This window comes from Prunus avium, chromosome 3 (genome assembly GCF_965620075.1).
Source record: "Prunus avium chromosome 3, drPruAviu1.hap1.1, whole genome shotgun sequence".
Lineage (NCBI taxonomy): Eukaryota > Viridiplantae > Streptophyta > Magnoliopsida > Rosales > Rosaceae > Prunus > Prunus avium.
In genome coordinates this window covers 34748383-34771443 of record NC_142286.1, presented here as the reverse complement: position 1 = coordinate 34771443, position 23061 = coordinate 34748383, and the positions used below count along the sequence as shown (strand labels likewise).

Genomic DNA, 23061 nt, shown 5'->3' with positions numbered 1-23061 from the left:
TCTTTTGTTATATATTTTTTTATACAAATAATTAGTCTCCCTCACATTGGAGTCTTGCCTTGGTCCAATTTTTGGGTTTTTCTTTGGACCATCGAAAACGAAGCTACATGATTATGACACTGAATTTGAGATTTAAGAAGACAAGAGTGAGCTGTACTGATTTTCCAGGTCTCCTAAATTTCCCTTTTCTAACAACGTTCTCTACAAAACCATTTCAACACAAGACAGAAGATGTCTGTCTCTTTACGTTGAAGTGTCTAATAAGTATGCCTGCATGAGCCAGCAACTCCTAGCTTTTACATTGAAATGGAACATGTTGTTTCTGTTACCAAAGATTCACGCAACATATATAATCAGGATTAATTTGCGTATATCTTTTCACATTTGAATTATGATACGTCGGTGTCCGGCTGAGTGTTAGGTTTGTTTGGTGCTTCTTGTGCTCCTATAGTGCAAGGTGATCATACTAGTAGTAGCAAAGGAGATAGTAGTAAATGGTGGCCGCCTCAACTCATGTGGACTTAATAATTGATGAATTTCAGGTTCTTAGACCACATGAGCATGCTCATTTTAAATGGAGAAGATGAAATTATGGTTTAAAGCAAATTATTATCAGCTAGTAGCCACCTTAGTTAATTAGTTTGAGGCACATGCACTTTCTTCTTCTTCCTGTGTCTCTGTGTCTCTGAATGGAGCGGTTGTTTCTCTGTCTTGTTACATTACTCATATCTCTTTGTACCAGCCAAGACAATTAAGTACCAGGAAAATCTGTCACTGAGAACCAGACCTTCACTTGTACCACAGGAGCCTTCGCATTAGGCTTCTTCAAACCTGAACATTCCACCAAATATGTAAACCGCGTATCCTTCTCGTATAGGAGACTCGAACTTAGGCAGGGGCCTGGGCTCGTATCCGACCTCGTGGTTGATCTATCTTCGAGGGAAGATCTGCACACTTAAAGCTGTATCAGAACAAGAGCAAACTGGGGTTGATCCCAATTGAGCCCCCTCCGATGGTTAAGTCAGAAACTGATTTAAGCTAGGGAGAATGGATGTAGGGTTTTCACAATGAGAATATTTATTACCTTTATCCAGAGATTGGTGAGGGGTATTTATAGGGGAGAGAGAGTGACCAAGATATTTGATGGAAGAGATCCTAATCTCCATCCCCCTAGATTGAGTTACATTTAATGTTCTGCTTCTAATCAACCTACTTCCTTGACAGAGATCAGGTGGTGAAGTGATAGGCGAGCAAGGATGGAAGGTGTATTAAATTATCCCTCTCCATCACCAGCCTGTCCGTCCGGAGATCGAAGAGTAAGGCGACATCTGGTTAAGGATGGGATGTGCATTGACCGACCTTTCCTTCCTGCCAGGCTGTCCCATTAATGATCCTCTGGTTTGGGACATGGAGACACAGTGGTCAGGTCGGTGACTAAACACCCGACCACTACTCCAACCCCTACTTCATCATATTCTGCTTGAGGAGTTTATTGTTGATGCCGAGGGTTTCATATGTGATCGAGTCGGTAAATAAGCGACCTGGTCCCTGAAGGCCACGTGGTGTCCTCTGGTGGGCTCGGCTCATAGTTATAGTAGGATCTATTTTAAAACACTTCCTTGGTATATGGTACAACACAATCCCAAATACACCTGTAGTATGGGTTGTCAACATAGAATCACCACTTGATTCACCGGGTGTTAGATGGAGAACAGTGGCGGAGCTAGAAGTTGTGCGGGGGCATGTACTATAAAATCAAGATTATAGAGTTATATTTTAACTAATATTGCAGTTGCTTAAGAAATAATGGGGTTTTCATGGAGTTTGGGAGGCCATGGCCATCGCAGGTCTGCATGTGGCTCCGCTCCTGATGGCAAAGTCTTTAGGTACCTAATACCTTTTTTTTTTTTGGGTCTGATGCTTAATACCATAAAGGCATCGTTTTTTTTTATATTTTCTTGATAGTCTATTAGGAAATTTGCAGTAGTGGTTTTTCCCTGATGCCTATTAACCTTTTTGTAGCACCATGTTGCTCTTCAGGTGAATAAATGAACATGAGGATGACTCTAGACTTCTCTCTCTCTCTCTCTCTCTCTCTGTGTGTGTGTGTGTGTGTGTTTTAAATAGAGGTTGAGACATTTCACGTGACAAACTACGTCACATGCAATGTCTAGTTAAAACATACACTACCAAAAAAAGACTAATAGGCATCGGGGAAAAATCGATACCTTTTACTATCACATACCGATGCCTCGTAAGGTGATGCTAAAGGAGGGTTTAAAAGGCATCAGGGAAAAACCGATGCCTTTTACAAAAACAAAATCGGTTTCTTCAACCAAAGTGATGCCTTAATGAGCTTGATTTGTTGACTTTCATCCAAATTACTTTGACCTCCGATGTCTTTGACTACAACAACGGTTCTTCGTATACCACTGATGCCTTTTCATAAAAATGACTTCACTTATGATATATTTTCCAATGTCATTAAGGTATTTAGCATCGGTTATTTTCATATATTGTAGTGTCTGACTGTTATGAGCATCGTTTTCTTCATAGCTATACCCTGCCTTTTAACAAGAACCACTTCGCTAATGAATATTTCCAGTTTTCTTCGTACTTGATAGTTTCCAAACATCAAATTGTTAATAACTACATGGTATAAATATTTCAATCTGACATTAAAAGCTTGAAAAGAAAGTGAATAAGGGCTCGTTTGGGAGTGATTCTAGATAGGCCAGAATCACTTCTGGGGACGTGCTTCTCTATATAATCACTTTAAGTAATTTTAACTGATTCTGGGAAGAAGCACCTTTCATGTGCTTCTCCATAAAATCACTTAAAACCACTTAAAGTGATTATATGGAGAAATGATTCTCCATAGAAGTGATTATTAGCCTATCCAGAATCACTCACAAACAAGCCATAAAGTACTAAGCAGCTACACCACCATTGAAGAGCTTTGGCTGGAGCCTCCCCAATCATACCAATATCTGCCAAAATATTAACATATGGATGAAAGAGTTGTACAAAATTCTAAAGTCTAGTTTAGTTTTAAAGCCCCAACTGTAGTAACAAGAAAGAGCAATAAAGTGTAAGATAGAATAAAGAGTTAGCTCTTTATCCATATCTTAAGGTGACTCCCTCCTTAACTAAAAATTACCTCGGCTGCTTCTGTAAGCTTGTTCCTCCTTCTGGATGTCAAAAGAGATGGGTTGCATCCTGCACACAAAAAATAATTCTGACTTTTTTTTAAAAAAGAAACAATTTTATTAAGACAAAAAAGAAGAACACACAATAGGACAATAAGTTCTCAGCAGATCACGAGAAACCCAACAAACAACAACAGAAACAAGCCCCCCAAGAGGAAAAAAAAAGGAGCCCTAGACAAACCCCAGGACTACACAACAGGAGCTGCACACCCCACCAACACAACCAAAGAGACGACACCCCACTATTTTATCCTTGTCCTGCTCTTCTCATAATTAATACCAGATTTCTCAACTCCCTACTACCTTTTGCGTCAATGCTCCCCTAAAAATAAATCTGACTTCTCAAAGAACGACTTGTGGCTTTATCTTAAGCAAACATCATATATACACCTCAATACTAGAATTTCTACAACTCTGAGTCAATTTGAAACCACGGAAGATCCAGAAACATGAGAAGAAGAAAAATAGTATTTACATTCATTCATGGTAACTAGTTACTCCGTCCCGTTTCTTCTTTATTGACTTCTATCCGGCCTGCACAAAAAGTTCAATAGTTTGGTTAGACTTGAACTACGCTCATTGCTTTTACAATAATAATAATAAAAATACTTGCTGGAATGGACACACACCTCATCTACAACTGAAGAAACATGATTAAATTTGAGGCAATCTCCAGTTAGTCCATATCGATAATAAAGAAACATGATTTTTTTTTAATTTTTGGAACCGACTGCAATAGCAGAGAATAAGCCAAAAGGGTCAATGGCGGATCCAATAATTTTTTAGAGAAGGCGCAATATTTGATTGAAGATTACTAGTACTGTTTCATAACTTTATAATTAAAAAATTACAGAGAGAGCCACATCAAAAAAAAATTATTATAAAAAAAACATATTATAAAAAAAATTAGAAATAAAAAACCAGAAGAAAAAAAAGACCAAAAGGAAAAAAAAAAAAAAAAACAGACCTTGCGATTGCAATTTGGGTCTGTTGGCTTCTTCAATTCAATTTAAATGGAGTGAATGTGGACTCTCTTTATATTAAATTATTAATAATATTAATTGTACTTTGTCAGTGGGTTCCTATCCGTAGAATATAAGGCTTTATCCCTATTTTTTTTCACTGCCCTGGTCCAAAACGACGTCGTTTTGGCCAGGGACTTTTTTAAAAAAAAAAAAGCATGCGTGCTGTGCTGCGCGCAACAGCCCAACAACACAGCATCACAGCAAACAAAAAGCAGTTTCGCAGAGGCATTTCCTCGAGCAGATTGTGGGCACTTCCATGGCAGAGCTGAGGGGCAAATTCCACAACCTCCAAAGCTCTTTCCGGCGAGGGGAGGTGCATATGCACCTCCTTGTGCCTCTGTAGGTCCGCCAATAGGTGTCAAACGGGCCGTGAGGGGCGGACTCACTGCCCTAACTAGACTCCAGGATCAGGCTCCAAAACAAAACCAAGATATATAAATTTTATAAAAAAAAAGTAAGAGGAAACTAAACAAAAACAATTCCCTTTATTATATTTATTTGGAGTACAAATATATCAGAGCTAAAAGCCCGACAAATTTTATGTTATAGTTTACTTTTCCCAGTCATACATCTTTATAAAATCATTGTGTTTTGGCCTAAATAACAATATTCCATACTCCTTCGCATTCCACATGCAATACACTCCACCACAATCATCAGCAAAAGTGTATTCGTCTCTAAATGCAATAATCGTAGCATGGTAAGTTGAGTACCGCAGGTCACAATTGAACTGCTTTGTAACCTCGAAATCAACTTCAATTTCCAATCCAGCGGTAGGAAGACTGCGATTGATAACAAGAGATGTCAAGTGGTTTGTTCTCCATATTGTTGACAAAATTCACATAGAACGTTTTCCCAGTGGAGCAGGAACTTGGCTTGAAGGCTAATGAAGCCAAGAGCAGAAAATAGCACAACACCTGTAATGTTTGTACTTTCATTTTGCTTATCCTCGATGTGATTTGATCGCATTATACACTCTAGCTATTTATGTACATCTGTTCACTACCAAAAAAAAAAAAAAAAAACAAGCAGTAGTTACGTTTTTTAAGTTACGAAATTGATTTTCGTTACATTAGAGGATTGGTCAATGACTTTAATTGCTCCTTACCATTATTGGTGACATACTATTTAAATATAATAAATATCAAGGAAATTTATTGTGGTTCGGGTAACTTTCTAATAAAATATTTAATATAAATATTTGACTTCCAATACTAATCTTAATTTTCAATATACATTTAAGTTTTCAATAAAATATTGCTTTTAATTGATAGTATACTGTCATATCATGTTGAGTGCATTACAGATATTGTAGCAATACGTAGAATTGGTTGTATAATGTGTATTTATTAATGGTTTATTGGAATATGAAAAGGAATTTCAACTTTGAATTATTTTTTTTAAAATAAAATAAGATAGTCTGATTCTGATGGGCATTTTCCGTAAATAAGCAAGCAATCCTACGAAAGTCAACATAAATACAAATACAAGGATTGTACAAATATAAATACAATTATAAATAGGAGGCTTAATAGCAGGCAAGTCAAATCAAATAAAATAAAAAAATATTCTGATTGGTGTTAGAGCAAGAGGCTTATAAATAGTTACTACTGCCGTTTTTTTTTTTTTTTTTTTTTTTTTTTGGTAGTGGTTCTTAGAGCAAGAGAACGGATGCATATAAATATTTATTTGGTTTGTTTATTTATTTATAAGGTAAATACCTATTTGGTTTTTTTTATAAGGTAAATATCTATTTGGTTGGTTAGTTAATTCATTTCCATTTTAGGGGAGAATTATGATTTTTTTATTACTGGATGACGAATGTGGATAGTTTTTCAAGTGAATCATGTTTTGATGAGTAATGATATTTAAACATGAGTGATGTTATTTCCACCTCCTATCTTATTTTTTCATCCGCCTTATCTTCCTACTAGCCATGTAAATTTGAAAAAACACAATCCTATTTTTCCACCCACCATTATTCCCAACGCACCCTTGAATAATAATAATAATAATAATAATAATAATTAAAAATAACCCAAATCCATACCCACAAATCCCCACCGGCTAACCTAACCACCCAGCCCTACCATAATCTTCCCTCATAAACACAATACCCAAACAACACAACCACCATCATCTCCCAAACCACTTTTTCCCCCAAACTTTTCATGGGTGTCTTGTTAAGTTTTGGGATGAGAGAGAGAGATAGAGAGAGAAGGGGTCGGGCATGGGTTGGGTGGGGCTGGGGCTGGAGTTGGTTTTGGTGGAAATTTGAATGAGAATTTTGATGTGGTAGAGAGAGTTGTTGTCAACACTGGGTGAGTTGGGACTTTGGTAGCTGCTCTTGTTTCTTTGGGGTTTCTTCCAATTTTATTTGTTTTATTTATATTTTTTCAGTGTAAAAAATTTGAATCTGGTGGATGTTTCCAAATCCGTCGAGCTTGATGTTTCCAAATCCGTCGAGCTTGATGTTTCTTCCCTTCCTTAAAGTTTTTTTTAAAAATATTTAAACATTACATTTTACATTCATGTTAATAATTTTTAACTTTATATTAAATATTAAATATTTTTCCTCTAAGTCTTTATAAGTCATTTTACAAAGGACTAAATTTGTTTTAAAATTTTTGAAGATAAAGTGGATGAGAAAATAGAATTAGGGTTGGAAATAGCAGCACTTTTTAAACACACTTTAAATTGGCATACAAGATTTCTTAATTGCAAAAAAAAAAAAAATGTAGTGTTAATCTACATATTCATGACCTAACTAAATATTTCTTGGATTAAAAGAAGAAATTTATAAATAAAAAAATTAATCAAATACCTACAAATGATGCCCCAAATCAAACCCAAAAGATTAATTGAAAAACATAAACTCTGCACTTGTCTTTGTTCACCCCAACTTATAATTCAAATTTTCACAATTTCTAAGAAAACCCCACTCTCTTCCCAAACTACCCTTAAATACACACCTAGCAGAAGGAAAAAAAAATCTATTTAAACCCCACACTTTTCTTTGTTCACTCCAATACTTAAATCATTAAACTCTTAAATGTCATTATTAGGGCCGACATATGAACTGAAGAGTTGGACATATGAAACAGAGGGAAGAGAATAAGATCATTACAGCCAAGCAATCAACAAGCCTTTCCATTAGCTCCCATCGCATCTTTTAAAAAGGTAGGCTCCTCAACGTTTTACGTCTTTAAAAGAGAAAGTAATCTGGCAATAGGATGTAGAGGAGTTCGTTTTTTTTCTAAAACTTAATATGAAGAGTGGTGGGGTGTGTGGGGTGTGTGTATAGATGTACTAGGGTTAAGTATTAAGTTGGATGACCTTTTTCTGTCTTTTTACACAATAATAAAACTTAATAGCTTAATGATTTAAGTATTGGGGGTGAACGAAGAGAAATGTGGGGTTTAAATAGAAAAACTCTTCTCTTTATGTGTGTGGGATTTTTCTTCCACTACAGGGGATTTTGCCTGAAAATCAAGAAGTGACCATAAAAAGGCTGTCAAAGAAGTCAGGGAAAGGACATCAAGAGTTCATGAATGAGTGAAAGCTCATAGCCAAACTCCAACAAACCAATCTTGTTAGGCTCTTGGGTTGCTGTATTGAAGTTTACGGGGAGGAACTGATCTTGATCTATGAGTTCATGCCCAATCGAAGTTTGGACAAAATTTTGTTTGGTATGTTCTCAGCACTTCTAAGATTATTTCTTTTGTTGGATGTGGCCTTTGTCCAGAAAGTTCTTCAACTATCTTGGTTATTTTCCTAGTCTCCTAAATATCCCTTTTCTAGCAACGTTCTCTACAAAATCATTTCAACACAAGACAGAAGATGTCTGCCTCTTTACGTTGAAGTATCTAATAAGTATGCCAGCATGAGCCAGCAACTCCTAGCTTTTACATTGAAATGGAACATGTTGTTTCTGTTACCAAAGATTCACGCAACATATATAATCAGGACTAATTTGCCTCTATCATTTCACATTTGAATTATGATACGTCGGTGGCCCGCTGAGTGTTAGGTTTGTTTGGTGCTTGTTGTGCTCCTATAGTGCAAGGTGATCATACTAGTAGTAAATAGTGGCCGCCTCAACTCATTTAAACTTTATAATTGATGAATTTTAGGTTCTTAGACCACATGATCATGCTCATTTAAAATGGAGAAGATGAAATTATGATTTCAAGCAAATTATTATCAGCTAGTAGTAGCCACCTTAATTAGTTTATTAGTTTGCGGCATGAAAGTTCTTCCTCTTCCTCTGTCTCTGTGTCTCTGAATGGAGTGGTTGTTTCTCTGTCTTGTTACATTACTCTTATCTCTTTGTACCAGCCAAGACAATTTAGTACCAGGAAAATCTGTCACTGAGAACCAGACCTTGACTTGTATCACAGGAACATTTGCATTAGGCTTCTTCAGACCTGAAAATTCCACCAAATACTTCTTTGGTATATGGTACAACACAATCCCAGATACACCAGTAGTATGGGTTGCCAACAGAGAATCCCCACTTGATTCTCCGGGTGTTTTCATGCTCGGCGGTGATGGAAATCTGGTGGTGTTAGATGGGATGACTAGAAAACTTATCTGGTCATCTAATGCGTCAGTACCTGCTTCTGCAATGAAAGCCACAACTGGTTTACTAATGGATAGTGGAAACCTTGAGCTGAGGTATAAAGGAAACATTTTGTGGCAGAGCTTTGATCATCCATTCGACACGATGTTGCCTGGCATGAAGCTTAGCGTGAACAAAAGAACAAGCAAACAAGGGCTGCTTACATCATGGTCAGCACTTGGTGATCCACGACCAGGAAAGTTCACTGCAGGCATTGATCCTAAAGTTCCCAGACAGATAATTACCTGGAAGGAAAATGCTACATATTGGAAAAGTGCTGTCTACTTTGGCAAGGACGCAAAAACATACTTCAGAAATCCAAGTGGAACCTTCTTTTTCATTGCTCACAACATTGATATTGACGAGATTTATTTTAGTTATGGTGTCTCAGATAACTCAGTGATATTGAGGTCTGTTTTGAATCCAAATGGGATGCTTGTACTGCTTTTGTGGCAGTGGAAGGATGACATTAGTACATGGCGTCAAGTGTGGGGGGAGCCTGAGAATAAATGTGATTTTTATGCTCGATGCGGTCCAGACGGTGCTTGTGATAAAAATAGCAATCCCCTCTCATCACAGTGCAAGTGTTTGAAAAGTTTCAGGATCAAATTTCACAAACAATGGGCTATGAGGGATTGGCCCGGAGGCTGTGTTCGGGAAAAGGCATTGACATGTGATAAAGGAGAAGGGTTCTCAAAATTTGAAAGGATGAAACTACCAGATCATTCTGTTCTGTTAGGAAATAAGAGTACGAGAGAGTGTGAATCTGAATGTCTTAAGAAATGCTCTTGCACAGCTTATGCTTATTCAAATGTCACCGAAGGAAGTACTACAAGTTGTTTGGCATGGTTCGGTGACCTGATGGATCTTGTAGAGAATCATGGTCTGGGGCAAACTATTTATATTTGTGTTCATCGCTCCAATCAAGGTATGTTAAATTGATGTGTCGACTAAAATCCTTTAAAGTAAATAGTAGTTAGCCAGAAAATGATCTTTTACTTCTTTGCAGATGGTAAGGGTCATGGTGATAAGAGGACCCTTGTAATTGCTATAGTCTCAGCAACAGCAGGATTGTTTACAATAATTTTTGGCTATTTCTTATGGAAGAAAACTCTGAGAGAAGATGGTACCACTACTACTACTACTACTAGTAACTATTACTCTCTCTAAGATTCTGGAAATCCAAACAAATGATGCTCTAACAATGATACTGAAACAGGGAGGATAGGAGGAAGAAAGAGCCAGACATTGAGTAATATTAGTGCTGGAGGTGGAAACAATGATACAGAGCTACCACTTTTCGACTTGCGGAGTATATTAGCTGCTACAGACAATTTCTCTGAAGCTAATAAACTGGGAGAGGGAGGATTTGGCCCTGTTTATAAGGTAACATTTCCACTGTGTGCTCTAAATGTTAGGTATCTTTCATTAGAATGATCATTTCTTTTGTAAGGAGTGGTTCTCCTTGTATTGGATTTTTCTTCCACTACAGGGGACTCTGCTTGAAAATCAAGACGTAGCCATAAAAAGGCTGTCAAAGAAGTCAGGGCAAGGACATCAGGAGTTTATGAATGAGTTGAAGCTTATAGCCAAGCTCCAACATACCAATCTGGTTAGACTCTTGGGTTGCTGTATTGAAGATGAGGAAATGATCTTGATCTATGAGTACATGCCCAATCGAAGTTTGGACAAAATTTTGTTTGGTATATATGTTGATCACTTTTAAGATTTTTTGATATTGTTGATTTCTGGGACATCAAATTTCTTTGCCTTTTTCCATTGCAGTTAAACAATATTGTTCCAAAATTTAAGGAAAAACACTAAACTCATTCTTCCTCATGGTTTGTGGCAATCAGAACCGTCTGAAAATACAAAATTGGATTGGGGCAAACGCTTTCGAATTATAGAAGGTATTGCTCAGGGACTACTTTATATCCACAAGTACTCTAGATTGAAAATCATTCACAGGGACCTAAAAGCAAGTAATGTTCTGTTGGATGGAACAATGAATCCCAAGATCTCAGACTTTGGGATGGCAAGGATTTTCGAGATAAACGAAATCGAAGCAAATACTAAAAGGGTTGTTGGGACATAGTAAGTATATCTATATAGTATTTGGTTCTCATTTATGTTCCAAACCTTATGTAATTAATCACTGTTATTGTTTCTAACTTCTCTACCATTATTAATTCATGCAGCGGCTATATGTCACCCGAGTATGCCCTCTTTGGCCATTTTTCAGAGAAATTGGATGTATTTAGCTTTGGGGTGTTACTTTTAGAGATTGTAAGTGGAAAGAGGAATGCTGCTTTTTATAGTGTTGAACATTCACAAACTCTTGCTGGTTGGGTAAGTATAGAGAATTCTAGTTTTTGTTTTTAAGCCTGAAGCAAATTTGCAATTAAACTCTAAGCTAATGATCATGCAAGAAGATTAATGGGTTCATTAAAAATGTTTAAATCTTAGGCTTGGGAGCTATGGAAAGAAGGTAGAGGATTGGAGATGATAGATGCATCAGTAAGGGAGACATACCAGCCTCATGAAGCTTTAAGGTGTATCCATGTAGGGCTTCTGTGTGTTCAAGAAGCTGATCGACCAACAATGTCTTCTGTGATTCATATGCTGCAGAGCAATGAAGCTTCATCGCTTCCACCCACAAAAGAACCTGCTTTTTCAAGGCATAGGAATTCCAGTGCCGTTGGGTCTTCTTCTCAAACGTCTGCAAGTTTCTCCAACAATGTGGTCACCATTAGTATGCCAGAAGGTCGATAGCTTCAACACAGTTAAAGTCGGATAAATAAACGAACAAAGAAATACACAGAGACAGAGTTCAAGAATTCTATTGAGTTAATTGGGCTTCACAATTTTTATGCCCAGATACTGTTAAAGCTGCAACAGCGACATGTCTTATTTGCACGCAACGATTGTTCTCTTTTTCTTCTTTTTTTTTACTTCTTTTGGGTCATTGTTGGGTATGGGTAGGCCTAAAGAATAAACACAGCCTACAAAAGAACAATCTTGGGCCCGAAAATAGCTCCCTTGCTCAAGGAGCTTAATAACCTGCTTGAGAAGTGAGTCCAACGTTGATTCTCTTTATTTTGATTGATAAATCACTGGTCTCTAATTTCCGAACAAATTACCGTGTGATATCTTTTTATATTATGTAGGGCTGGCCATTTAGATTGACAAAACTGTAAAACTGCCTGAGCCAAATAGATCGGTCCGGTTTTTATTATCATTTTTTAATTTTTGTCTCTTCCTCCTTCATATTCTTCCCCTGATTCTCTCAGTACTCCATCTCTCTCTCTCTCTCTCTCTCTCTCTCTCTCTCTCTTCAGCATTTTTGTAAATCTATCCTCATTTTCTTCTACCGCCTCCTTCCCATCCCAGTTCACTCTCTTTCTTTCCTTTTTTTTTTGCCAAACCACTCTCTTTCTTTTTTTTTTTCTTTTTTTTCTTTGCCAAACCACTCTCTTTTCTTTCATTACCAAGCTGTTTGCTTTGAACTCAAAGCTTGGAGCTTTTCTTCCATGGCTGCTTCCTTAGTCAGCAGCTTCCCCAGTTTTAACAATCCCCATTTTTTTCCGGATATATAATGTATTGTTAGTAATTGATATTTTATTTTAAAATTTTAAAATATATTTAAAAACTGTTTATTTTTCTTATCGTGTGATTCGTGTCATGTCGTATAATTCGGAATGGTAACGGGTCGTATTCGTGTTGAGCATTTTCAACCATTTTTCTTATCGTGTCGTGTCATGTCAACCCGTTAAGAAAAGCGGGTTGACACACGAACACTGATAACACGACACGAATGCCAGGTCTATCTAAAATTGATACACTCATTAAAAATAAAAAATAATCTTCAATTTTAGGCACCAGCGTGGCATGTACTTGACGAAGAAAACGTGGTCTGTCTTGATGGGGTATAAATAAATGAACACTTTATGTCTTAGCCACTGTTGAGTTTGAGCCTTGAGGTACAAACTTTGTCATTCTGCGCTTTTTGAGCCTCTATCAGTCGTCTCCTTGTTTCTTCCTTTGTCTCTCAGAATGGGGAGGCTCATTGCTTGTGTTTTGACATTACTAGTGTTCTCTCCTAAGCTGCCATTTTCCTTTTGTACCAGCAAACACAACTTATTAGTCCCAGGCAAATCAATCAGTGCAAACCAGACCTTGATTTCTTCCACTGGAAACTTCGCACTGGGATTCTTCAGTCCTGAAAATAGTACCAAATACTTCCTTGGCATTTGGTACAATACAATCCCAAACCCACCAATTGTGTGGGTTGCCAACAGAGAAACCCCACTTGATTCTCCAGGTGTTTTTCTGCTGGACAGTGATGGAAATCTGGTGGTGTTGGATGGGAAGACAAGAAAAGCACTCATCTGGTCTTCAAATGCATCCCTCCCTGCTTCTGCAACGAATGACACAATTGGGTTGCTAATGGACACTGGAAACCTTGTCCTAGGATTTGGAAAAGATCAAACAAAAGACCCTTTGTGGCAGAGCTTTGATCATCCCTCAGACACATTGTTGCCCGGCATGATGATTAGCCTTAACAAGAGGACTGACCAGCAGAGGCGCCTTACATCCTGGGCAGCAGTTGACGATCCGAAACCCGGGAAGTTCTCCCTTGGCATTGATCTTCAAGTGCCTGCCCAGGTTGTTGTCTGGAAGGAAAACACTGGTCCCTACTGGAGAAGTGCTGTCTACAATTTGACTGGCCATGAGTCCAAATTAATAGCCTTTAAAAATCCCAGTGCAACCTTCTTGGTCCTCTCTTTCAATGTTGAGCTTGATGATCATACTGATGAGGTTTATTTTACTTATGGCGTCTCGGATAGCTCAGTGAAATTGAGGTCTGTGTTAAACCCAAATGGGCTGTTTGTCCTGCTGCTGTGGCAGGATGACAGTAAAACATGGAGTGAGCTGGGGGATTGGACTGGTGAATGTGTTAGGGAAAAGGCATTGACATGTGGTAGAAACAGAGAAGGGTTTTCCAAGGTTGAGTTTTTAAAACTACCAGATCATGCTGTTGTGTTAGAAAATAAAAAGAGTAGGAGTGAGTGTGAATCTGAATGTCTTCACAACTGCTCTTGCAAAGCTTATGCTTGTGCAAATGTGGCACAGGGAAGTCCTATGAGGTGCATAACATGGTATGGTAACTTGGTGGATTCTGTACAGAGTCAAACACTTCCTTTTCGTGTTTGTGAGGATGGCTCCAATGATTTTCAAGGCATGTCAATTAATTTTGTTTCTTTTTTCATTATTAAACAAGCAAAAGCAGTTCTTTTGGCTAGAAAGTTACCATAATTACTAACTTGGAGCCTTTTCATTCTTTTTTTTGCAGGTGGTAAGGGTCATGCTAAAAATTTCTTCAAGAAGTGGTGGGCTGTAATTGCAATTGCAATTGTCTCAGCAACAACAGGATTGCTTGCAGCAATTTTTGGATATATTTTATGGAAGAGAATTTCTAGAAATGAAGATAATGGTAGTGCTGGAGGTGGAAAGGATGGTACAGAACTACCACTTTCGGGTTTAAAGAGTATACTAGCTGCAACAAACAACTTCTCTGAAACTAATAAACTTGGAGAGGGAGGATTTGGCCCCGTTTATAAGGTGAAACTTCCTTAAGTACATTGTTCTTCATAAATATGATATTAAATTTGTCTACTTCTCTTTAAAAAATTTCCATTAATATCTTTCTCTGCAGGGGATTTTGCCTGAAAATGAAGAAGTAGCCATAAAAAGGTTGTCGAAGAAGTCAGGGCAAGGACATGAGGAGTTCATGAATGAGTTGAAGCTTATAGCCAAGCTCCAACATACCAATCTTGTTAGGCTCTTGGGTTGCTGTAATGAAGAGGAGGAAATGATACTGATTTATGAATACATGCCCAATCGAAGTTTGGACAAACTTGTGTTTGGTATATGTTAGTCAAGTCATAAGAGTTAGGCAAGTAAGTTAGGCAAGTAAGTTAGGCAAGTCATAATTAGGCAAGTCATAGTTAGGCAAGTCTTAGTTAGGTATGTTTACATTTTCCATGTTTTAGGGAGACACAAATCCTGGAAATGCTCCATGGTTTTGTATACTTGTTTGTAACTAATAGTTACCCTTTCTACATTGTGTATAAATATCTCCATGATAGCAATACAAAGATATAAGGGAGAATTCTCTGCAAAACATCTATTATTCCTCACTCTTTACTCTCTCAATTACACTATATTTGACATGGTATCAGAGCAATCGATTTTGGTTGCCTCTGCATAACCTTATCCTTGCCTAATCTCTACTTACCCTTGCTCATACTTTGCTGCTGTATTGCTCCTACCTCTACCCTTGCCTTGCCTCTACACTTTGCTGAAAATTGTGCTCTTGTTTGCTGAAGTTCTAAGCTATCTTCCGCTGCATCTCTTTACCTCTTTCCTGTACCAATTTTCCAGCACCAACTTTTCCTCTTCCCAGCATCAATCTCTTCACCTATTTACCTCATGGAAGACACCACCAACTCCACTGCCGACTCCTCTAAGATCGACTCCACCAAAAGCGACTCCACAACTCCACCACTCCGGTCCTCTCATGATTACTCTCAAATTACTCCTGATAAGTTGGATGGGTCCAACTATCCTGCATGGTCTCGTAGTGTTCGCTTGGCCATCACTGCTCGTCGTATGGCTGGTTTCATTAATGGTAAAAAAATTGCACCTGCCATTGATGATCCTAGCTATGAAACTTGGGATGAAGACAACTGTTTGGTGCAGTCATGGCTCCTCAATTCCATGACCAAAAATGTACGTGCCTTATTTGACCATTGCTCAACGGCTTATGCGGTGTGGGATGCATCTCGGAAGACTTACACTGTTACTCAGAATAGCTCCAAGTTGTACCAACTCCGTCGCCAGTCCGTCACCACCTCTCAAAATGGTGAGCCTGTGAATGTCTTCTATGAAAAGTTACACATCATATGGCAGGAAATTGACAGCCTCCGTCCCTGCAAACATACCAATCCCGATGATGTGGCTCTTCATCAACAAGCACTTGAAGTTGAACGTGTGTACGATTTTTTGGGAGGACTCGATCCCAACTTTGATTCCGTTCGTAGTCGGATTCTTGCTATGAACCCGCTTCCAGCAGTCATTGAAGCTTATGCACTTGTGGTAGAAGAAGATAACCGACAATCCTCCATGCTTGGCGGGGGAAGTGCAATGGCCGTCAAGCCCTATCGACCACCACACCGTACGTCCTCCGGATTTCCCCCCCGGGGTCCCAAAACTGACGATGCAAAGGGAACTCAGAAGTGCACTCATTGTGGTGGTAATCATCTTGTTGAGAAGTGCTTTAAGCTTCATGGTTATCCTGAGTGGTGGGATGCTCTCAAGTCCCGCAACAAAACTCCCAAGGCAGCATGTGTTATAACTACCGATGCTTCTCCATCTTCCACTCTACTTTCTGACTCCGAATCAGGTACACGACCCACTACATGGATAATTGATACAGGTGCCACTGATCATATGACTTTTGACTCTACTATGTTTTCCACATTATCTTCTAAGTCTTGTCATCCATACATTACTAGTGCCAATGGAGTTCCTTCTAATGTTGCTGGTGAAGGAACTATATCACTTTCCCCTTCCTTATCTTTATCTCATACACTACTTGTTCCCTCCATCAATTGCAATTTGCTGTCTGTTGGAAAATTACTTGACTCACATAATTGTTATGCCACATTCTATCCTTCCCATTGTATTTTTCAGGACCTCACGACTCACGCGACGATTGGGCATGGTAAACGAAGAGGGGGGTTGTATTCCTTGACGGTATCTCCACCACCAAGGGCAGCTCATACTCATAGTTCCAGCTCACAAGCTCGAAATCAACACCAGATTTGGCTCTGGCATCGTCGTCTAGGGCATCCATCATTTGGCTATCTTCAACGTTTGTTTCCGTCTTTGTTTCGTGGCTTAGATAATCACCAGTTTCAGTGTGAAACCTGTGTATTGGCCAAAAGCCATCGAACTGTTTTTCCCTTAAGTGATAATAAGACAGAATTTCCTTTTGATTTGGTTCACTCTGATGTTTGGGGTCCTGCTAAAGTCTCTTCCAATGGCAAAAGATGGTTTGTTACATTTATTGACGATTGCACTCGCATGACTTGGGTATACTTACTTGCTCATAAAAGTGATGTTTCCGCTGCAATCCGTGAATTTCATGCTATGATTACCACACAATTCCAAGCCTCCATCAAAGTATTCCGGTCTGATAATGGTGGGGAATATGTGAACAAGGTCTTGGAACAATTTTTTCGAGACCACGGCATCATTCATCAAACCTCCACACCTTTTACTCCACAACAAAATGGTGTCGCAGAGCGAAAGAATCGACAATTACTTGAGGTTGCTCGTGCATACATGCTGGATCAATCGGTCCCTCACTACTTATGGGGACATGCCCTCCTTTCTGCAGTCTATGTCATTAATCGAGTGCCTAGTAGTGTTTTGAAGTTTGAAACTCCACTGAACACCTTGGCTCGTCACGTCTCTCTTCCTACAGTCCTCAAGTTGCCTCCTCGCATATTTGGTTGTGTTGTATATGCTCATGTTCCATCTCATCAAAGAAGTAAACTGGACCCTTGTGCCATTCGTTGTGCGTTCGTTGGGTATGGATCAAATCAAAAAGGATACAAGTGTTACCATCCTCCTACTCGCAAGCTCTTTGTCACTATGGATGCCACATTCCATGAAGATTTATCATACTTTAAAACTGTTACGCCCCCTTCTCTTCAGGGGGAGAGGAGGAATGAAGAGAAGGAAAACAAGGCTCAAGAAGAAAATCAAGTCTGTTCAAAAGCGACCGGTCGCCCGGACCTCAGCGACCGGTCGTCGTGCTCCAACAACACTGAAAATCGTCCTGAAACGACCGGTCGCCTCCCAGAAACGACCGGTCGCTTTTTCACAGAGTCAAAAATGCCGGAAACGACCGGTCGCCTTCCAGAAACGACCGGTCGCTTTTTCACAGAGTCAAAAATGCCGGAAACGACCGGTCGCCTTCCAGAAACGACCGGTCGCTTTTGTACAGATTCAGAAACGACCGGTCGCCCAGAAGCCAGCGACCGGTCGCCGAGACTTGAAACTGGATATCTGGACAGCAATGAAGGTACAGAAACATTATCGTTCTTATTTGGTGAAGATCCCGGAGATGACAATCCAAATGTTTGCTGTGATCAACTACAAAATACAACCCCTTCTTCTCAACCATCGGACCAATCGTCTCGTGATGAAGAAACACTCGAGGTAATTCCCGAACCACCTAATCCTATACCATACACTCTCCCACCTAGGACCACTAGAGGAAAACCCAAACCTCAATATTGTCCTGACCTTGCTGCCAAGTCTAAATATCCCATTAATAACCATGTTTCAACTCATAGATTGTCAAAGTCATATGCATCATTTGTCAATCAATTATCTACTGTATGTGTTCCAAATAAGTGGCAGGATGCTATAACAGATTCCAGATGGGCTGAAGCAATGGCAATTGAAATGGAAGCTCTGGAAAAGAATTCTACATGGGAGATGGTTCAGTTACCACAAGGGATGAAACCAGTTGGATGTCGGTGGATATACACTGTTAAATACAAAGCTGATGGATCCATAGACAGATACAAAGCTCGATTAGTAGCCAAAGGGTATACACAAACATATGGAATTGACTACCATGAGACATTTGCACCTGTTGCCAAGATCAACACTGTTCGTGTTCTAATGTCATTGGCTGCAAATCTTGATTGGCCACTACTGCAGTATGATGTAAAGAATGCGTTCCTTCACGGGGACTTGCAAGAAGAAGTGTATATGGAACCACCACCAGGGATCTCTACGACATTCGGTCCCAACACCGTTTGCAAGCTGAAAAAATCACTATATGGGCTCAAGCAGTCGCCACGAGCTTGGTTTGGAAGATTCACTGATTCCATGAAGCGTTTTGGATACTCTCAGAGTCACTCGGATCACACTTTATTCTTAAAGCGTCGTGGTAACAAACTGACGGCCCTCATCATCTATGTTGATGATATGGTGGTTACCGGTAATAACAATGAAGAAATGAAGAATCTGCAGAAGCTCCTTGCTAGTGAATTTGAGATGAAGGACTTGGGTGAGTTACAATATTTCCTTGGCATAGAAGTTGCTAGATCAAAACATGGCATATTTCTATCCCAACGAAAATATGTGTTAGATTTGCTAACAGAAACTGGAATGCTTGATTGCAAGCCAGCTGACACACCTATTGAGCAGAACCACAAGTTAGGGATGTATCCAGATCAAGTACCCACTGACAAAGAAAGGTATCAAAGGTTAGTTGGGCGACTGATCTATCTGTCACACACACGCCCCGACATAGCTTATGCTGTAAGTATGGTGAGTCAGTTTATGCATCAACCGAGTGAGACACACATGAATGGAGTAACTCGGATTCTGAGGTACTTGAAGGCTGCCCCTGCAAAAGGATTAATGTTCTCCAAACATACACATATGTACCCGGAAGGATACACAGATGCTGATTGGGCAGGATCCATCACAGATAGACGGTCTACATCTGGATACTTTACATTTGTGGGTGGCAACTTAGTCACTTGGAGAAGTAAGAAACAAAAAGTTGTGGCTAGATCAAGTGCTGAAGCAGAATTCAGGGGAATGGCTCAAGGAGTGTGTGAATTGCTCTGGTTACGGAGATTACTGAAGGATCTTGGAGTTAAACCCTTAAAAGCTACAAACTTGTACTGTGACAATAAAGCTGCTATCGAGATAGCACATAACCCAGTACAACACGACCGTACCAAACATGTGGAAGTCGACCGACACTTCATCAAAGAAAAGCTTGAAAGTGGTATAATTAAGTTTCCGTTTGTAAACTCGGAAAACCAACTTGCCGACATTCTGACAAAGGCCGTATCAAGTAAAGTTTTCTATGCCTCACTTGACAAGTTGGGCATGCGTGATATCTTTGCACCAACTTGAGGGGGAGTGTTAGTCAAGTCATAAGAGTTAGGCAAGTAAGTTAGGCAAGTAAGTTAGGCAAGTCATAATTAGGCAAGTCATAGTTAGGCAAGTCTTAGTTAGGTATGTTTACATTTTCCATGTTTTAGGGAGACACAAATCCTGGAAATGCTCCATGGTTTTGTATACTTGTTTGTAACTAATAGTTACCCTTTCTACATTGTGTATAAATATCTCCATGATAGCAATACAAAGATATAAGGGAGAATTCTCTGCAAAACATCTATTATTCCTCACTCTTTACTCTCTCAATTACACTATATTTGACAGTATATACATGTTCATCACCTTTGAGATATTCTTCATTGTTGTTGATTTCCTGGATATCAAATGTGATTAGCTAATTTTTGCAACATCTCTTTAAATGAATTGTTTATTCAGATCCATATGAAAAGATAAAATTGGATTGGGGTAAACGGTTTCGAATCATAGAAGGCATTGCTCAAGGAGTACTTTATATCCACAAGTATTCCAGATTGAGGATCATTCACAGGGACCTAAAAGCAAGTAATATACTGTTGGATGGAGAAATGAACCCAAAAATTTCAGATTTTGGAATGGCAAGGATTTTTGGGATGAACCAAACTGAAGCAAATACCGACAGGGTTGTTGGGACATAGTAAGTAGAAGTATATAGCACATGCTTTTGCATTATTTAACCTGATGATGCAAAATATTAGTCATTAATTGTTGTTGCTTTGTCTACCATTATAATTCATGCACAGCGGCTACATGTCACCTGAGTATGCACTCTTGGGCAATTTTTCTGAGAAATCGGATGTGTTCAGCTTTGGAGTGTTGATTTTGGAGATTATAAGTGGAAAGAGGAATTCTTCTTTTCATCGTTTTGATCCTACGCTAACGCTTGCTGGTTGGGTAAGTATATATAAACTAGAAATTATTCTAGCTAGTATGTATATGTCGTCCTTCTGTTTTTAATCCTTTCAAGTTTGCAATTGAAGTGAATGGTCCTAATGAAATCTTAATTAGGCATGGGAATTGTGGAAAGAAGGCAGAGGAATGGAGGTGATTGATGAATCAGTAAGGGAAGCATGTGACCCTCATGAAGCTCTAAGGTGTATCCATGTAGGGTTTTTGTGTGTTCAAGAAGCTCCAGCCGATAGGCCAACAATGTCTTCTGTGATTAGTATGCTGCAGGGCAACGAAGCTGCATCACTTCCACCCTCCAAAGAACCTGCTTTTTCATCAGCTCATAGGAATTCCATTGCTATTTCTTCTTCTCCTCAAACATCTCCCATTTTTTCCAACAATGTAATAACCATTAGTTTGGTAGTAGCAGGCAGATAGAGTTCAGCAGATTGACAAGCGCAAGCCAACAAAAACATGTTTGAGCTACTTCTAGCAGTGGATTATGTTAGGTGAAAATAGCCTTCTAAGGTTTTAGTGAATTTCGTTTGGTTTAAGTATTTTTGGAGCTTCTTCTAGAAGTTGAGATTTTTCTCATCTTTTGTGAAATCCAATTATACTTTGGGATTAAACGATTATAGATTTTTCTCATATCTAATATTTAAACGAAAAGGAAACACATTGACGGCTAGTGGGAATCAAATGTTCAAGAATTTGACAATCATGTTTACGATTTTCATCCTTACAAAGTATTACTTCTGTTATTAAACCCTGGTGTTAGATTACATTTTTTTGATCATTTAAATATTAGGTGCATTATTATGAATATATACATAATTGTAAGTATATTATTCGTAGATACATTGTAAAGTATTACTTACGTAACGTGATAATGTACTAACCGAAGGATATTAAAATCAAAATCTAATTTAACTCCATGGTTTTATTTAAAAAAAATTAAAAATTATTCTCTAGGAATCTCAACCTTATTTTGTAAAGAAGAAAAGAGATTGGTGCAGATACTTCAAAGCATGATTAATTTTTCTTACCTGTGGTGTTTATATGAAACCTGTTCAACAACTCAACTTGTTTGCTTGAGGATGTGAATAGTTGTAGTTTATTTCCCCACAAAATTATAAAAATAAAGAAAATAACATTATGAAAAATAGCTAAATTTTGAAATATTAAGTACTTTTAACTTTTTGTTTTAACCATCCGTAACATGCAAAAATTTCTCTTTGATTAGAACACTGATGAAGTCAATATATTTCTAAATCATAACCGTTAATAGCCTTTACGGTGTTAAAATAAGGCTAAGATTTGGTCTTTAGCCCCTATTAAATAGAGACTGGTTTTCCAAATTTCCAAAGGAAAAAAATGCTTGCAAGTGCTATATCAATAGGGCAAGAATTTCATACCTTAGAGCAGTTCCAGCAGCTCGGGCTGGGGGGTTTAGGCCCAAAAACAATTTCCAGCAAAGCAATTAATGCACGTGTTTCTGCATACAAACGTGGGAGAAAGTATGCACAAAACTATCAACTGTACTCATCAACTGTTGGCCCATGTGTGAAGTATTATGTGGCAAATGAGGGCAGTCATACGCGGCGACTTACACACGTATACACCAACGTGTAAAATATATAGCTGTGCCAACTGTCAAGAATATTTTTGTGCCAACGTGTGAAACGTATAAATGTGCCAACTTATAATTGAATTGAAAGTGCGAGGCGTGCAGTACCAACGTGTAAAGTGTCATATGTGCCAACTGTACATCATTAAACTGATGCAGTAGATCCTGGGTACTATATTATGTTCCCCCAACTCCAACTGAGTTTTTTTTGGTCGAACTAACTGAGTTCTATATTTGCCAGCTGTGCATCATTGAATGTATGCAATGATAAAATGAACCTGATAACTTTAAAATGAAAAATAGCATAAATGTTTCCATGAATCCAATGCATGAAATACAAGAAAGAAAATTCTTGTTTGTAATATTTTGTTTCAGACGTTGTTAGTTAGGCGACTTACACGTACAGCCTCCCTCCCTTCAGGGGACCAAGTCTCTCTAGCTATCGATTGACAAATCCCATTCCATAATATCGGCTGAAACTTTGAATTTTAAGTCTCCATTTTACTTTTAGTCGCTAATGAATGAACATGAGGATGACTCTCTGGACGTCTACTTCCTCCCTCGCCAAGTCTTACCCAACCTCCCCTCTCTCTCTCTGTATTAAATATAGAAGTTGAGATGTTTCACATGACAAACTACATACATGTACCGTCT

At 38.6% G+C, this 23061-nt stretch overlaps 2 protein-coding genes across 6 annotated transcripts; both read left to right on the top strand.

Annotated features, from left to right (window-relative positions):
- Window positions 1-7703: 7703 nt before the first annotated feature.
- On the top strand, window positions 7704-11991 carry LOC110758109 (G-type lectin S-receptor-like serine/threonine-protein kinase RKS1). Of its 4 annotated transcripts, none has more exons than XM_088249978.1 (8): window positions 7704-7923; window positions 8635-9783; window positions 9865-9981; window positions 10075-10241; window positions 10309-10558; window positions 10712-10949; window positions 11054-11204; window positions 11322-11991. In XM_088249978.1, exons 1-8 carry the CDS (start codon window positions 7890-7892, stop codon window positions 11625-11627), a joined length of 2412 nt encoding a protein of 803 aa, XP_088106104.1. In that variant the 5' UTR covers window positions 7704-7889; the 3' UTR covers window positions 11628-11991. The 4 variants fall into 4 exon arrangements, with proteins under 4 accessions (XP_088106104.1, XP_088106105.1, XP_088106103.1 ...); XM_088249979.1 differs by having other exon boundaries at window positions 8573-9783; XM_088249977.1 differs by lacking the exon at window positions 7704-7923 and having other exon boundaries at window positions 8316-9783.
- A 917-nt stretch (window positions 11992-12908) lies between these two features.
- On the top strand, window positions 12909-21218 carry LOC110758112 (G-type lectin S-receptor-like serine/threonine-protein kinase B120). 2 transcript variants are annotated; one of them, XM_088250882.1, is made up of 6 exons: window positions 12909-14082; window positions 14203-14477; window positions 14572-14782; window positions 20292-20529; window positions 20636-20786; window positions 20901-21218. In XM_088250882.1, exons 1-6 carry the CDS (start codon window positions 12909-12911, stop codon window positions 21216-21218), a joined length of 2367 nt encoding a protein of 788 aa, XP_088107008.1. The 2 variants fall into 2 exon arrangements, with proteins under 2 accessions (XP_088107008.1, XP_088107009.1); XM_088250883.1 differs by having other exon boundaries at window positions 12909-14111; window positions 14244-14477.
- The last annotated feature ends 1843 nt before the right edge of the window (window positions 21219-23061 follow it).

What these genes read in the sequence shown, in the direction of transcription:
- LOC110758109 (XM_088249977.1), top strand. Translation starts at nt 8,520, where the DNA reads ATGGAGTGGTTGTTTCTCTGTCTTGTTACATTACTCTTATCTCTTTGT. An exon ending in TGTTCATCGCTCCAATCAAG is followed by an intron (nt 9,784 to 9,864) that starts GTATGTTAAATT and finishes ACTTCTTTGCAG; the next exon opens with ATGGTAAGGGTCATGGTGAT. An exon ending in GATTTGGCCCTGTTTATAAG is followed by an intron (nt 10,242 to 10,308) that starts GTAACATTTCCA and finishes TTCTTTTGTAAG; the next exon opens with GAGTGGTTCTCCTTGTATTG.
- LOC110758112 (XM_088250882.1), top strand. Translation starts at nt 12,909, where the DNA reads ATGGGGAGGCTCATTGCTTGTGTTTTGACATTACTAGTGTTCTCTCCT. An exon ending in TTTGGACAAACTTGTGTTTG is followed by an intron (nt 14,783 to 20,291) that starts GTATATGTTAGT and finishes TTGTTTATTCAG; the next exon opens with ATCCATATGAAAAGATAAAA. An exon ending in CGCTAACGCTTGCTGGTTGG is followed by an intron (nt 20,787 to 20,900) that starts GTAAGTATATAT and finishes AATCTTAATTAG; the next exon opens with GCATGGGAATTGTGGAAAGA.